General features: G+C 37.0%; 1 protein-coding gene across 3 annotated transcripts in view; it reads right to left on the bottom strand.

The window, feature by feature from the left end:
- Window positions 1-18264, bottom strand: part of CDYL (chromodomain Y like) — a 161437-nt gene that overhangs the window by 10993 nt on the left and 132180 nt on the right. For 2 of the 3 annotated variants that reach the window (XM_025205997.1, XM_025205999.1), the window contains exons 3-5: window positions 14442-14486; window positions 3056-3312; window positions 2195-2367 (exon numbers count right to left, since the gene is read on the bottom strand). In XM_025205997.1, the coding sequence (XP_025061782.1) occupies window positions 2195-2367; window positions 3056-3312; window positions 14442-14486 (475 nt within the window). The remainder of the gene's footprint in view (window positions 1-2194; window positions 2368-3055; window positions 3313-14441; window positions 14487-18264) is intronic. The other variant, XM_025205998.1, reaches the window with a different exon arrangement.

The following is an 18264-nucleotide window of genomic DNA, read 5'->3' as shown; positions in this document are numbered from 1 at the left end:
TTATTTTGCATTTGGCAGAATTATTAAAAAAACTCCTTCTTTGAGATCTGTTTAGGTTTTAGGTCTGATCCCAGAACAGAAGTAGACTTTATGTGACTTGTAAGTATGGTGGAAAGCTGACTGCCCAATTAATCTCAATGGACATTCTCATCCCATTTCTACCAGAAGAAATGCACAAACGTTCCTTTTCTTTTTCATGGTTTCCTTCAAATGAAGATAAAAAGTATCTAAAAAAATAAGAATTTGGTTCAAAGTAATAATGCTTCATCAGTACATTGCAGATGCTAGAAAACAAAGTACAACTTTGATGTAATTGGGTTACAGTTGGTACCAAAATTAAAGTATTTTAGGAAGATTTAATTTCTCAGGACCACCATCATTTTCATTTCCACCTTGTTTCTCTACCCCTTCCATCCTGACCACTCAAAATTAACATTATATTAAAATTCTTTATTTCAACCCAAAATCTTAGTGCAGTTGGTCATAGCACTACCTCCACCCCCAACAAAGGATAAATATAGAAAACCTGAATGAGTACATTAATAGATTTTGGAAGTTGACCAAGCTAAACCAAAAGCAGTACACTTTTATTCTGCAATGAGAATCTCCCCCATGAGCAGGTAGCTATAAATGCTTTAAATTCACACTGTACTTTAGTCCAAAGTAACCGTGCCACATTAACAAGCCATAGTAGCCCTATATTTCTGTCACGAGGAGACAGGTGGGGTTTTGTTAAGTACTTTTTACATTGAAATGGTGATGCTCTTATCTTCAGGCCTGTCAAAATCAATACATCTTTTCCAACCCTCTTCGTTGAATTGTTGAGGGTTCTATCTTTGCTCCTCCAATTAAAGTAATACGTTCATCAGTTTTTCACCCAGGTATTCAGCAGGTCAATACCACATGCACATATGCTACAGCACTCCTAAGCGCTGCTTGTCAGGGATAGAAGAATATGGGAAAGTTAATGGAGGGTTAAGTTAAAACTGTAAGAGCTTTAAACTGGCAGAAATACACAAGAACCTTGCATATCCCTTGCTCATGTTCACGTTAACATGGAATAATCAGGAACAAGAAGGGTTTGCCTTGCTGAGCTATAGCTCTGTAGTATGGGTGTTTTAAAAATGGAGGCCTCTCATGGGGAAGAGTCATAGTAAACATGGTGAAGATGCATACAGTCAAGTTTTTAAAAAGTGACTGGATAAACAAAATCACTAATGAACTAACTAATCATATAAATCATTCACTAGTACAATTTAATTATAACACATGTAAGTGAAATATGAAAGTAAAAATCTTCAGAGACAGTTTTCTATGTTGAAAGAGAAGAGAAAAGTGCCTTCCAAAGGCTAAAAAAGAAGCCTAGGTCCCATAAGGCAGTCTCACATTAAACTGAGCGAACTCCAGAGTGCTTCCACTAAATCATCACATGCATAATCACCAATGATATAAAAACAATTTTTTCTTTAATTCAGAGAGCAAAAAATGAATTAAAGGGGTGATTTCTATATACTGTCAGTGTATTTTGCTTCATGCAATGTTTAAGTAACCAAAAAGTAAAATTTACGAAAGTACATAGGGAGAAATAATTCTGGAAATGTTATAAGACACAATATTCAAATAACCCACAGGGAATTTCTTTCTTAGCATCATGATTTCTTCATAATACTTATTTTAATTTTTAAAAGACTACATACATTCATTGAAACAGATTTTGGCAGCTATCATTAGGCCACTGCTTAGAAAAAAAATAAGCTATCCATCTAAAAAGCTATCATTCTTTTTTATGAACCTTCTCTAGTTTACTCTTCAAGTGCACTTAAGTGTTGTGGCATATCAGATTAATCACATTTTTAAAAAATTATGTTTTAACAGGAACCTCACATTTGAGGTATTTCTATTATGAACCCACCTTTATATTTTTATCATGAACAAAGATACAATTTTTCATATCCAGTTTTAATGCAGTAAGTAGCTATTTACATTCAGTAAACTTGAACAGAACTGGACAAGTATTAAAAAAGTTCTGCACGCTGTATCACATGACAAGGGAATGGTTAAAACCTGGTTGACTTAAAGCCTATAAAGGAGAATATAGTTATATTTTTTTAAATCAAGAGGATAAGTTAAAAATAACTTAGTTTAGACAATGAAAAACAGTAACATGTAAATGACTAAAAGCAATTTTACGTACCGAATAGCTTCTGCCATCTTAGTGCTTTCCCTTTTTCTATCATCTGTTAAACGCCGTATAAAATAAATAAAATCAAGACCACAGCAGAAGACACTACCAACTGCACTGAACAGCACAAGTTTACTGTCATCTGCAGCTGCTGTACTCAGTGCACTTTGGACTTCCTTCATAACCTGAAAATCAGCAGGAATTAAATTCGTCAGAATCTTTTTATTACGTTATTTAAAAGTAACACTCCTCTTCCTTTTTTGACAGATCTGAGTGAACTGTTACATTCCTGCACATTTCCCTAGGAACAGGGAAATTTGCAAATTCTGCTGCAGGTCATGTTCTGAATACATTTAAATTTTTCATTGTCCAAAGATAAAAGAGGTAAACAATATACCTTAAACACAATTTTGATCAGCACAATTGTATAAGCTAAAATAAAGCAATCATGAGGAAGAGATCTAGTAGGTTTTGTCTCCATGTATAGCATTCATTCAGCATTTCTATAATTTGAACAGCAGGTGGCATATGCAACCAGTTCAGAAAAAGAACTTTAATTTAGTATAAAGTTTGTTTTTCATATTGCACTTAAAACCACCGAACTATATTATGAAAGACAGAAAATCTAAATATTCAGTCAAATAAACAATATTCAGCCAAAATTCAGTTTTTAAGAGGCAAGAAACTAGTATATATCCCAATGTAAGCTACTATAAATACACTAATGCTGGCACTTCTAGAATTCAGTGAACCACCAGCAGGTTTAAAATTTTTTTTTCAGAACTAATATTACTCTAGCAATAGATGTTAAATATATATATATATTCAAAGCCCAACCCTCTACGGCCTCTAAAAACTAACAAACACACTAACCTCTGGATTTAGTGAATTGTTCTCAGATGATTTTGTTGATAGCAAAATGTGTGTGAATCCATCTTGTTTCCTGACAACAATGTCTCTGTACCGGTAAGCACTTTCTGTTTGTCTCACACTGAAGCGTAGCCTCTTATCAAAAGGCTGGTCTCTCCTATCATCAATAAATCTTCGTTTGCTGGCTGTCACTCCTGTTACAGATGTTTGGAGGTTGGTGGTACCATTGGCTGCTAATGCTTCCATAAAAGTGGATGTACCTGTAAAAGAGTTTGAAACAGCATTCCATTAAGTCCTGTTTGCTTAGTTCAGTACCTGGGAAAGCCCTATTGCCATGAAACCGTGTCAGTCAAAGCATACTATGAAAACACGCAAGAAAACAAGAACCTTTTTTTTCTCTGCCACTTCTCTGGATGTCACTAGAGCACAGAAAAGGTACAGCTGTGCAAGAAAACCACAACTGAATGCAAAATGCAAAAAGTATGAAGGCACCTAAGCATTTAAAATGGAGAAATGAGCCAATCATCCTTATTTGATAATTCCTAAAGGATATAGATTTTTCTTGAGAGTTTTGCTAGTATCACAATTAACACATATTTAAGAATACAGAGAAATTATATAAGGAAGTACTAGCTAAAGCAATTTGCTTTCCCTTTTCTCTATAAGTGGACCAACACCTTCAAAGCCAAAAAACAAAGGAGAAACTGAAATTTTTGTTTCTCCTGACAAAAATGACTACTTCAGTATAATCAAACAGAACCGCTGGCTTAATAAGGCCAAATAAGGAATGATAATCTTTAAAGGAATGTAGAAATTGAGGAACATAAAACATGTTCTTAGTGAAAGAGAAACACCTAAATAACCAATGCCCTCAAACTGATGCATGTAATGCTTGGCTTTTCTGATCTTGATCAAAGTGATTTAAACTTGTGAAATTTGAGGGGATGCAAGTGAATAGCTCCACGCCATATGCTGCAAAAGGTATCAGGTTCTTCTACATTCCATTTTAGAAATTACATGATGAATAATTAGCCTTTGTAGGAGATGGAAGGGAAGTTAGGAGAGATTCCCATGTCAAATAAATCAAGGGATGTTTTTCAGCACATAATTTTGTTTGCATATTGCACATTTGAAATCTCAAAGCTAAAACTTTAGGGACAGGAAGACTGGAAAGGTATACCACAAGCATAACAATCTGAAAGCTTTTTCGTATTTTCTTGTTTAAACTATGATAAAAACCTGTATGTCAAAATATTTAAAAACTATGTCCCAGATCCCACAAAAGTACCCACAGGATCCATAATTACACAAATTATAGTCTCAACAGGAATAGCTAAAAAGAACCTATAGACAAGCTAATAATAAAAACTCAGTGGAGGATTATATTTAATCCCTGAAATTTCTTTTGGAATAATTCACTATATCTGAAGTAGCGGTTTCTCATTTGCTTTCTTACTTTTCTCTTTCAGATGCACATATCCTTTGAAAATAAATGAAGAACACTTATGAAAATTGCAAATAAAAATCCCTCCAACTAAAAAATTCAAAAGATGATTAATTTTGTAAGCTGCCTATCAAAAGTGCTATTCAAATAAAACATTGTATTTTAATGTCTTGCCTTCCCCATTAGCAATCTATACACCTCTCCTAGTAACACTTTGTGGAGAAGATAGAGAATTCAAGATTTTTTCCCCCAACTGTTCTAAGGGACGATACTGAAACAATGAATTCCATTTGTGGACTATTCTTAGAAGAGAGAGTAATAAAGTGATGTGGAATATTAATATTTTATACTGTCTCACAACACACACATTTGTTCCTCTGTTTTCTACAGTTTATCACATTTTTGTTTCAACAGAAAAAAGTGTGAAATCACTTGTAGAGGCTTACTTCAGCTTCTTTCCCCATCTTTTAAAACACCCTATGGTGATCACAGTTCTACAGACATTTCAGTGGTATAGTTGCAAGAACAAATTTGCATCCCATTTTCATTAGGAATTCAAAATGAAATGGTATGAGTATTTGCAATGGCTGTCTTCAATATGAAGGGTAAATCAATGCAGGATAAATCAGTACAACTCAAATGACCCCTACTTTCTAAATCTCAATATAAAGTTTGGCTGAATTTGTCGTACCAATGGTTAAACGCATGAAAATCCAAAGATGACAGAATTAGAAAAAACAAAAGATTTATTTTCCTATCAAAAATAGCTTTTGACATTCAAGAGGTAACATCTTTTTAAAACAATCTTTAGCAATGTAGACTGACTAGTGTCAGAATAAGATAAAAGATAAGAATGTCAAAGAGCAATTCCTATGCTTAATAACAATAGACATTAGCAAGTTATACATATTTCACAGTGCTGGATGATAACTAAGGTTTAAAATCACAAAACACAGAACTGGACCACTGTACTTAAATAGAAAGAGATCCATGTTTTAAAAGTCCTCTATTTTTAACCTTTAAAATAAACCCTCAGATTTATAATGGACTAGGACAACAAACTCTCTGGCTTCAGGAAAAACTGTATTTTTTCACAACTGCTGTTCAGCAGAAAATTGCCATCATTGATTAAAAATACTGGTTAAGGATCTATTAAGACTTGTTGGTTATAGATCACCACCACAATATCCACTTGGATTTTCTGCATCTTGAGACGGAAAGTATTTTTTCTCGGCTTTTGACCCTGAAACTGAAAAAATGGATTACAGAAATTCTGGGTAATGCTGTATTTTGTTCTAAGTAAAAACAGGCAAACATTAGTCCAGTTACACCAGAGTCCTGAAGTGACATTAGCCATCTGCTGTAGCAAATAGGTACAAAGGAATTAAGCACATAAACCACAGAAAAATCTTTGAATTATATTTACAAAATTAAGGTAAGATTTTTTGAGGCCATTTAGTTTCAGGTTGCTTGATATCATAGCAGTATTTTAAACAATTTATAAAGAAGTTATTTGATAACAAACAGAAAGCTTTCTTTATTTCAGTCCTTCTTCACTGGATACACTATTAGTTCCTGATCTTATAAAAAAGGGCTGGGGTGGAGAGGAGACTAAATAAACTCCATTTCCCAAGTCCCTTATTAATTAATGAAGAATTAATTTAAAATTTTAACCCTTATAGATAAAGATAATCTTCTGAACACAAGTCAAGCATTAATCAATGCAGTGGGATCTTCCCAATGACAGATTTAGACTGCTGTGACCCTTCTGTTCAAAGTCCTGCCATATGAATGCAGAGTGAAAATAAAACCATTTATTCTGTTTTGTAGCTGCTATTCAGAACACTGCAACCCAGTAAGTTACTATTTCTATGCAATGGTTGCTGCTTGTTATAAAAGCTATGAGCAGCAGTTATGGCAAGCACTGGTATAATTCAAAAAGAAGGAGATCACAAAATACAGAAGTTAGAAAGAAGCATAAGTAGCAGAAAGCAGCCACAATGTCTTCTCTATTTCTTATTCCCATTGTACCGCAACCAAGCAAGCTCTGAAACAGCACAAGGAAGGAAACTCCTTTTGTACTTCTAGGAGTGAGCAACTGAAACATCAGATGCCTGCTGGCAGAGAACACTATAAAAAACCCACACACAGTTTATCCAAATCCCAGTACCTTTTTCTGCCATAGCAGCCACTGGGCCTTGCTAATAGAGCCTCTCCCCTCCCCCCGAAGTCCTGATTAAATGAGAATACAACACACATACATAAAGATGCAATAACAATACAATGAAGAGCTAAATGACCCAACTTTTTACATGGTAATTTCTAGTACATGCATACATCCTTAAGCAGGTATTTCCAAAGCTTCACCCCAAAAGGCCATTTATAAGAGGCAGTCCTGTGTGGTAGGCCACATCAAAAGGGTCTGTGTGCTGCATTTGGCCTGCGGGCCACATTTTGTGAACTAGAGAAATAAAGGGGGGAGATTTTCAAAGGTACAAACAGATACGAGATTGCAGAAAAATCCACTGACTTTCAACGGAAATTAGGAATCCAACTTCCCTGTGCGTCTCTCCTCAAACCAAAGGGAACTGAAATGATCCTTGTCCCCCAACTCTGCCCAGCGTGGCAAACTATATGTCTCTAGCTGCAGCAGGAGTAATGGGAGGGAATGGTGCTCAGGTGGGAGCCTGCCAATCACAAATTAAGCACTTGTGGGCTGTGCCAGTTGGACAGTCCTGCTCTAGGCCAATGTAAATTAGCAACCCATAACCTTATCAGAAACAACCAATTAAAACTTTTCCTGCTTTGTCTTGAGTAACTATATTTACATTTCAGTTTTTGAAGTGTTTTCCATATATAGAACAGCATGGTGCAAACACAGAAGTAATATTTTGCAAAACAAAAATGGCAAGCGTTGTATGTGAGTATTGTCTTTATACAGTCCATTTCCCTTTTCCTGCTTATTCAATGAAGATGGAATGATCTTTAGGACTGAACTCTTTCTTCCTGTCTTTTTGTAAAGTATTTGAGCCTATAGGACTCCAGTCTTAAGAGATGGTACAGTAATGCTAATGTCAACCACTTTCAAGTATTTTTTTCACTTCTGTTAACACTTCTTGAAGTTACTGTGCATACTTGCACAGATTCTCGATGCTGACTTCACAAAGCACTCTGTCCATATCCTGTCTACACCAAGAAAGCGATACTTTGTGTATCCTCCATTTTGTCTTAAAAGAAAGTCCCAATTACTGTAATACTTGCATTTCAGGATTAAACTAAGTTTATAGTTTTCCTTTTATATTATTAAAAAGAAATTTGTGTATATACAAATAAAGAGATATTTAAACAACCTTTTACTATATATATTTGATGAAAATAGTTTTGTTTTGGAATAACAGTCAGATACAATTTGCAGGTTTGTACTATGACTCTATAGTTCCTGCATACAAATACTGATCTGGTGCACAAAACAGCCATGCTACCAGCAATCTTTTCAAGGAACTCATGTTAAACTATAAAGCTGCAAACAAGAAAAGAAAGATGCCATCTGCTCTCTGCTCTCTGGCTATAGCTCCTTCAAATTATTCAAAACTGAATATTGTGCTACACTGTCAATATACACTCAGGATAAATTTTGGGATAAAATATTAAGATGCATGTGCAGAAACTGCATTTATCCAAATGAAGCTGCCCATTTCTTAATTTTTGAAATACATTTTGGTTTAAATGGGAAGGAAAACCCTAAACATTCCTTACTGCACACATGCTAATGGAACAAATTTCTATGGGAACATTTATAAAAAATGGCAACCATATACGACTATAACACAATCAATCTCACACAGGCCAGATGATTTAAATTGGCCGCCTCCAACTTCAATTTCTGTGGGCCTTGACAGCTCCCATCTCTCTGCCCCTCCCTCTTTGGGGAGGAAGTAGTGTTGGGACAGTGAAATACTGGCAGACAAGAATACCTGTCCACACATTACATTTGGCCTGGAAAGCCTTCCCAGGACAAAGAAATTTCTGCTTTAACAGGAACATTTTTTTGTTCCAGATCTGACATTTTTGCTCCATTTTTTAGTGCGACATTGGGCCATTTTTACTGTGACAAATGTGTGGTTGCAGGTAGTTTTTCCTTCCAAAATGAATAAAATAGCCCTATGGAATAGTTCTCCTCAAGACATGTTAAAGAAATACGCAGAATAGATTTTTATTCTGTTCCATCCAATTTACATTCCCATGGCATATAAAATCATGGAAAATTTGGGCTGGAAGGGACCTCAGGAGATCATCCAGTCCAACCCCCTGCTCAAACCAAGACCATCACTAACTAAATCATCCCATCCAAGGCTTTGTTGAGTCAGGCCTCAAAAACCTTCAAGGATGAAGATTCCACAACCTTGCTAGGTAACCTGTTCCAATGCTTTACTACAATTCCAGTGAGAAAAGTTTTTCCTAAAATCCAACCAAAACATCCAAGCTAAACTGCAACTTGAGACCACAGCTCCTTGTTTTATCAGCTGTCACCACTGAGAACAGTCTAGCTCCATCCTCTATGGAACCACCCTTCAAGTAGTTAAAGGCTGCTATCAAATCCCCCCAGTCTTTTCTGCAGACTAAATAAGCCCCATTCCCTCAGTCTCTTCTCAGAAGTCATGTGCCCCAGCGCCATAATCATTTTTGTTGCCCTCTGTTAGACTGCTTCTAACTTGTCCACATCCTTTCTGTAGTGTGGGGACCAAAACTGCACACAGTACTCCAGATGTGGCCTCACCAGAGCTGAATAGAGGGGAATAATTACTTCCTCAATCAGCTGGCAACACTCCTGCTAATGCAGCCCAGCATAACTCATATCCATTTTACTGTCCACTGTAACCCCCGGGTCCTTTTCTGCCGACAGCAGTGTCTGGAGTAGTGCATCTGGAGTAGTGTACAGGTTTTCCTCACTTTATGCGGGTTCTGTATATATGAATTTGCTCTTATGCGATTACCTTTTCTATACCAAAAATTTGTTATATGCGAGGTAAATTCACTCTTATACGACTGGTGTGGTGGAAGCCTGAAGGCAGCTGCTTTGTGCAGTGCATTGTGGGAGTGACGCACACCAAAATATAGTCTCCTGTGTGGATCCGTGCTCCTCACTCGTTGCCTGTGACACGGGTTTCCGTAGTTATGATAATACCCTGTGCTTGTGTGTACTGTCTGCTGTTGGTGAGTACCAAAACTGTCTGGGAAAAGTGGTTGAAATGGGTCTGGGGGTCAGTACAATCGAGGTCTTGGAATGTATCCCTATTTGTTACATTGTAAAGTTGGTTCCCTTTATGCTAATTTGAGTTATGCGCTGATTTCCAGGAACGCATGTACAGCATAAAGCAAGCAAAACCTGTGTTCCACACCAAAATGCACTGTTATAAGTGAAACTAGCAAAAGTGAAACTAGCTTCACTGCAAAAGTAAAACTAGCTTTTCTCCCTGGTATGATATCACAGTATTAATAGAGCATATCTACACCTTGCAATGATACAGTTTAAGGATGGCAGTACAATTGGCTGTCTTCAATTTTGTAAGCTGTAGGCCAGTGGTGCTTAACCTTTTGGCCCCATAGGCCAGATGAATGACAGGGAACTCACCTGTGAGCCAGGCCAGCCCCCCAGCCTTGCATGCTGGGATTGAGTCCTAGGGACCTGGCACCATCCCCTCCTGTCCCCTAGGTGCCAGGATTGGGTCCTGGGGGCCCAGCCCTACCCCCTCCTGCTCACTATGCACTGCAATTGGGCCTCATAATCCTGGCATTACCCCTGCCCAGCCTGGCATGTTGGGATTAAATGCCAGACCCAGTTGTCAGGACCCCCTATTGTAGGCTTTCATGATGCACTTGGTGTTTAATGTCAAGGGTGTGGCATGGATAATGTATTTTGTCTCTCTCTCTTTACCAGAAAGGAAGTTAATCAGAACTTCTCTGACCCCAAAATGTTGTTTCTTACTGCATGCACCTTATGCTGATTTTTCTCTCCTAAATTTAAATACATTTACCTCAGTTTGGGCATTTAAAATACATAGGTGGAAACAATAAAGTTACATATTTGTCTTATCTACAATATTTTGGATTGATCCTTTTTAAAATTATGCTGAATTATACCTATAGAGATAGAAGGGCTAATTTTATTAATGAAATTAGGTAACATGCTTAAAAACAAATCTCTGATTGATTTTGCTAACTCAGAAGTAGACATTTGCACTGTTATGTACAAGTTAATGATATTTCTAAAAACTTAGTTAAAATAGTCAAATCACCATACAGTGTTAACTTTTTATCAATGCCAGTAAGTAACACTGAAAGGTTTTTGCCTCCCTTTTCCTGGGTGTTAAATTAATTTTTGAGTGGGTTTTTTTGGTAAACCATACCAAACAACAGCTGAAATAAACTTAAATAAACTGCCAAAATACTACTAAATACAAAAAATAATTAGCGTTCTGGTATTTTAGATTTTTATTCAAGATGACTGAAAACTTGCCTTTGTGGCATGACTAGCAAAAAAGAAGTCTCACCCCAGTTTCAGAAGTAAATACTCTGGTGCACATTTAAGTTATTTATAAAAATTTCCAACATTTTTGTAAAACTCATGTCTGGGTAAAGGAACCAAAGTCATCATTAAAGGAGCTCTTAGAGCACCTCAAGCACCACAGAAGGTCTATCAGGAATTGCTGTTCAAAGAGGAGGGGAGGCAGGGCGCAAGGAGTATCCCAGAAGTGAAATCCCTCACCTCCACCCTCTGCAGGACCTGGTCCTATGTTAAGGACTTCTGTTCCACACCTATGTGAGTAGCACCTATACTGAGAAGATGTATTAGGTAAATGGTAGTTACATTTTCTGCTGTTTTTTGAATGCAGCTTAGTAGCTGAAAATAAGCAGACACAACCCACACATCTCTCAGCAGAACCCCACTAAGTGGTCCACAAAGAACAGACTTGGAACTTCTGAATTACAAATCTGTAGATTTTTAAAATCCAGTTTTTGATGCTACAACTTTGAAATACGCAACTATCTGGCTCTTGGGGATCTGAATAGTAAATGACTCTAAATTGGAAGACACACATCAATTAGCAGTACATGTACAACCTAAGCAGTAACCTAGTTGTACATGTAAGCAGTACAACCTTAAGAGTATGTAAACTTGCACTTTCTGTATCCACGAGATTTTTAGGGACATATTAACAGACCAGTACTTTTGTTTCAGTGGTAAAATACTATAAAAATTGAGGCCAAGTGATTTGGCAGCTGGGTCTCAAAGTGAATGCCAGTTCATGTGGTAATAGATCTGGAGCTGAAAAGCAAGCCAAAATGAGTTTAAGTGAAGAGCTAATGCGATGATAATAATGCTTGGTACATGCTACAATTTAAATCGTCCATGTACTTTCCCAAACATTAGTAAAGTAACTCCCTCATCACTGATTTTATCACTCGGGATAGAGCGTACCCTTTCATGGAGAAATCTGTAGAAGAGAATTGGGGAAAAGAAACCCACTTAACTTCCTCTCACCAAAATTTCTCCATGTTGTTCCTTCAGGGGAGAATAGGAGTTGATCCCCACTCACAACTCCCAGAACTTGAGCTGTCTGCATGGATGTCCTCAGCTTCTGCAGCAGCCCTGGTCCTTAGTCAACCCAGCTCTTTTGGAACCAAGTGGCCAGAGCTTTGTGTTACTGCCTGCTGCTCAGAACTACATCCAAAGCGGTGCCCATGTGTTTATGTGGGAGCTACAGAAAAGTATATGCGAGAGTATGTGTGTATGCATATATTTGCGTTTTTTAAGTCCCTAATTGGTGTTCAGCAGTAGAGATGCCAAAATGGGGAAAGGCACATGGTTCAGATACTGCAGTAATGGTTAAAATCCTCTTTCTTCACAGAAATGAGGGTAAAAATATGCAGGAAGATCTAGGGGCAATGATTTTACAGACGCAGGACAAAAATGATTGATATGATTAGATTTTACTATGTTAACACATGATCCTCCACTTTCCCCTGCCCCACCACCACAGGGAATATGCAGTGTAGATATATGCTGCTGGTGACCTCCCCGAGTCCAAAGAGTGAGGCAGTATTCAAGCCAGGACAAGAAATCTGTCTTCTAATCCAACACCCTAGTCTACTTCTCAAGCAACTGCTGATTTTGTAGACTGCTGGACTCTTTTCCAACTACTGTATGCATCTAAATTAAAGATGCACCAACTGGCAATAATAGCTGAAGAAAAGCAGAAGAAACGATAAAGCAATTACCAAAAGCTAAAAGCGAACAAGCAGGTATTGCACTGTGGGCAAACCCTGTGGGAGAGTGGTGGGGAAGAGGGAGTTTCCAAGAGCTAGGGGACAGAGCGTGTGGGTACAGGAGTCTTACCCATGCTGTGAACTCCAAAATGGTTCTCAGCTGCCACCATCAAGTGCTCTGCTAGCCCTTGCTCTTGCAGCAGCAACAGCACAGTGTCCTTGCACTGGTTGCTGTTATAAGAGCAACCCTGTGGAGATGCTCTTGCTGCCGGGCCACAGACTCTGTAGGGGCGGGAAGGTAGTTCTGGCACCTGGGACTAGTGCCCCTCTCGCCTACCCCTAGTTACGTCACTGCCTAAAACCCCTAGCATTTTAAAGGAATGACTGATATTAAGCAATAATAATGCACAAATATGAAACTTCAGTGTCTGACCAGTTCAGATTACTACTAAAGAACGTTACCTCACAGAGATACATGTACATTGTTAAAAAATTAGGAAATTACAAATGGCAGAGGAAAAACAGGAGTTAGAGCAAATTCCAGAAAGAATGAGACAAATAAAACAGGTTAAGCACCCATGGCAATGGGTATTAAAAATTAAAGACAGTTTTTATATATGGTGTCTAAATCCTTAATACAGACAGGGCCAACCCTGACACTTTGTACATCACTGTGCAAAGCACGGTGGACAGCAGTCCAAAATGGGTTCTGTAACTTTTGCTGGTAGCATTTTTAGTTGAAGAAAAGATGGTAGGATAAGGTTAATATGATGCTTTGGAGGGGGAAGTAGTAACAATTTTTCTAGCAGGAAGTGAAAATGATGCAACTATCATTTTGAAATTGGTGAGAATTTTGGCAGCTGAAACGCAAGTAAGTTTCGACAAGTTTGTTGCTGGAAGGCAATGGAAACTTGGGGTTCTAAACCTGATCATTTAAGATGGAAAGGGATTCATAACAGCTTTGTTGGGAGTTTCATAAATGCATGCTAGGATTGTCAACAACTCACACAGCAGGACTTACAAAGATATGTAGGCCTTGCGTAGCCACACATTTAGTATGTGTCTGTAAGGCTACTTCTTGTTCTGGGAAAGAATTAATGGAAAGCAAGCCAAGGCACCAAAAGACTGAAAGAGTGAATCCTAAAAGTGAGACATAAGAATTACTATTTCATAATGTAAAAGATGTATAGGCATAGTTAGCAAGATTTTGAGTGTATGTATATTTGTCAGCCTGATTTTCATTTAGAAACAGTTTCAAAATGTGGTACAGATGAGACAGAGATGATGGATGAATTAAATGACTGCTTCTTGAAACTTGTCAGGGACCCACCTGTCCAGATCAGATTCCAACTACTGAACAGAGAAGAATAAATAAATTAGAAACAGGACAACAGAATCAAGTGGCCACAATATGATTAAATATGATGTGAAAATTAAATTTATTACTATTATGGGAAAGCTGCAGAATTTTAAATAATGGTGCATGTGAAAGGATATTACACAAAATGTTTTTAGACAAATATCAGGTACCCCTGGTAGGGGGATGAAAAAGCCAGACTAAATTTAGATGATAATTAAAATAGTTTCTTCAGAAGTGAGATGTAGCTTCAATAAATTCCACATTCTTAAACAGGACAATAAGGAACTGAGGGGAAAAATAGAATATGCTATACTTACAAGAAAATAGGAAGTAAAGAACACTGGGAAGAATACAGGGAGATGCTAAAACAGATAAAGAAGGGTATTAGAAATGCAAAGTAAAACTTTGAAATTTACATAGTAACAGATGCTAAACACAAATTATTTTTCTAAGTGATACAAAATAGGAGATAAATGTAGGAAGATTAAGACTGACAACAGGAGAATGAAATGGAATACAAAGTTACATATGCAAATAAAACAATGGACTGGTAAAAAAACCAAACCAACCCTGACATGCCGTAAGAAACTAAATATAATATACTGTGGACAATTTATGAAGACAACAAATGGCAAGCTAAAAAGGCAAAATTTCTGATGTATAGCATGACTAGAAGCATACAAACATGTCATCCTGAATGGAAAAACTGGCAATCGCTGGTATATATAAAGTAATTGAGATTCTCTCCACAAGCAAGCTTACAGAGTGTTTTGAATAATGAAATTCTGATTATAATAATTTCAGCAAGAGTGGAAAAAGTGCCCTAAAAACTGCAGTTTATTTCTGGTTTCAGGACTGCTTTCACAGAATTATAGTTAAAAAGAAGTTCTGCTAAGATTAAAACCTACTGGATCCAAAAAAAGCCATCAAGAACAACACCCAAGAGACCCATCTTGGATTCAGTAGAGGATTTTCATCCTTTCCACCAATTCATTCACTATTTGTCATATGCTTTACCAATATTTTTGTACATTTACACCATTATATGCATTACATCAGTTTTCTCTACTATATCTTCAACCTTAAATGCATGCTCCAATTTTTGTTTTTAAATACTTTTTAGAAAGCTTCTCCTATTTTGGTCTGTACAGAAATCTGAAGTCCTATGGTTAGAAACCTTTCTCTGTTTCAGTGAAAATGTTTCCATAATTTAACACACATTCTTGAGTTTAGCATTGATGTTCATAATCTTGCTGACAAGTGGCAGATAACTAAGGAACAAAATTTGGCCAACATGTGACGAGGTGTTAGAACAGGTCTGACTTCAGTAGGCAGTACCCAGTGATCCACATTTAGACTGAGGATGGTATATACAACATAACTAGATTTTGCAGGAATCTATGCAAAGTAAAATCTGTATCTGCTCCGTTTTTCCAGTGAACTGCTTCCTTGCCCTTATCCATAGCATTTGGTAGATTTTCCCTTGTAAGCAATGGCAGTGAAATGGTAGCATAACAAGTGGGACTATTCAACAAAGAACAGGTCTATTACTTTGGTTTGTTAGCTTCCCAACATTTTGTTTCAGTAGTTTTGCTCCCAATCCTAGCACGTTTTAAGCAAATATTGCCTTAGTGTACATACCAGCCTGTACATAAAAGAAGCACTTGGAAAGCAAGACTGAATTGTCATGGTGGTGTTCTGGGTCTCAGGAAGAATCAAAGGAACATGCAACAGACTTGAAGGCTCTTCCGCATATGAGGTCTTCAAAACCCTGGGTTTAGTCTTGTAGTTCTACAGTATACTTGACCTAAAATAGCCCACAATTGAAAGTCTGGGGGAGAAAAGGGTTTAACTGCTACTAAAATAACTATTTAAATCTTTACTCTCATTTTCTTTACTTTGATGGCTTTTAATAACTTTGAGAAACTTAAGGAACTGAATGAATGCAATGTCTACAAAGATGTTTTTATTTAGTTACGTAAAATTATCAAGGGATTAAATAGTTTTTACTTCTGCACAAATGAAAATTAAACTACATACAACTCCAATTGAGAAAGATAAAGGTAATGAGGAAAGACAAGTCCTACAATACAGATTATAAAATACATAAAATAAAGGACTTTACTCAAGTATTTAAAACCCCTCATCATGAACAACTCCAATTCAATTTATTATCTTTAACCCAGTACTGATGATGGAATAAGATGAATTCAAGTGGTTATCAAACAGTAAATTTGAATCACTGATGTTCAAAAAATGCTCATTGTTCAAGGCTGCAAAGGTAAACACAAAGCCCTTATTGAAAACAAAACAATAATCTGAAAGCAATAAACTGCTAGGGGAGAGAAGACTGTAAAATTAAACAGTAGGTGAGGAGGAAGAAGATGGATGAAATAGCAATATTATCCTAATTATATGTTCTAAAAAATGGGAAAAATAAGTTTTGTAAATGAGCACAAAACACCTAGTCATCAGAGATAAAATAATGCTACACAGTACCATAATCTGTCACAGAATTTATGAAGTGATGCATGACAATTATAAATTTGGTAATCTCTTTTATTTGGCAACTGGAGCCCCAGCAAACTCTACATCAGAACTCTGCATTCAAGGAAGTGGTGCCATACCACTCCAAAACTACCAAACAATCCTGCAGCAAACATTTTGCTTACTTTTTTTGGCAACAGCAAAGAGAATTTCATTTCAGTAAAAGCAGTTTCTGCATTTCATTTTGTACAAGTTTGGACAATTTCTGTTCCAAAATATGTTTTTTGCTCAGTGGCACAAAGGACAAATTCAAATAAAGTGCAAAAAACACTGTATTATCAAATTTAATTTTCCACTGCTCAGATAAATACTATTGAAATTTGAGATCCCTATGTTCACTTGTATCAACAAAACAGAGGAAACAGAAATTAGGTTATACACTGTATTTTCTGTTATATAAGACACATTGTGTATAAGATGCATTTTCTCCCTCAAAAAGGATAATATTATGGAAAAAAGTTTAACATAAATATGACTGAATTTTAGTCAACTCATTACAAAGATTTCAATTACTTTTTATCACGTAGCTTTGGTATGTAAGATGCATCTTAAATTTAGATCTCTTTTTTTAGGGAAAAAAAAAAGGTTGCATCTTTTCACCAAAAAGTAGGCATCAATGACATGTCTGCCTTTTTTTTACAAGAAGGACTTGTCATAAAACAATACTGTCAAGGAAGAAAGGAAGGAAGGAAATCATGTGACTTTTTTATTTTTCAGTATGCAAAATTTTTCCTAGTTAAACGAGATGACACATGGCTTTGTCATGGGGCCAAAACAAACAGCAGCAAGCTAATGTATAGATAAGGAATTACAATCTCAACCTGCTTTCCAAATTCACCTTTGTGGTACGGGGGCAGGGTCCTGTGGCAGGGAGAGAGCTGGAAAAGTTGCTGGAATACAGTTGCTGAAAAGTTCCTTGAACTGTGCTAGAACACAGTTGCTTGGTTATCAGACTGCCTTACAAAGAAGTAATCTCAAGATATAGGGAAAATACATGAGAAATATTTCGGTCCTAATGAAGATTCCAGCAGATGAGGACAACGTTCATGGGCTGAAAGGCTAGATCTTCAGATCAGCTTGAACAGCATTTAGTAGAGTGGGGATCAGAGGTACAGGAGCTTTATGCTACCTCTCCTATACTGATCTGAGCAGCTATAAGGTTGCTCTATGTCAGGGGTGCGCAATTATTTCAGCTGGAGGGCCGCTTAATGAGCTTTGTTGAGCTGTCAAGGGACGCAACAGGAGCCCTGCCCCTTGACAGGTGCCCCATTGCCTGGTCACCATCTTGGGTCCAGAAGTCCCCTAACCCTGACCACTAACCATTGGAAGTCCCTCCCTTTACCCCCAGAAAGTACTCCTTTTGGGGGGAGAGGTGGCCATCTTAGAACCCCAAAACCCCCCAAATCATATACTAGAAATCAAACATCTACTATAATGTATTTTAACTTTATTTCAAAAAATATTTTTGTCCTGATTTATGTGCATTTGCATAGTGTATATAGAAGTGATTGCATTATAGCTCAAAATAAAGCCTTACTCCTGTATATTGTGTGTTGGGGGACTGTGTGAGGTGTGGTTGGTGGGGGGGTGACT

Source organism: Alligator sinensis, unplaced genomic scaffold, assembly GCF_000455745.1.
Source record: "Alligator sinensis unplaced genomic scaffold, ASM45574v1 scaffold220_1, whole genome shotgun sequence".
NCBI lineage: Eukaryota > Metazoa > Chordata > Crocodylia > Alligatoridae > Alligator > Alligator sinensis.
This window is presented reverse-complemented; position numbering and strand designations above follow the sequence as displayed.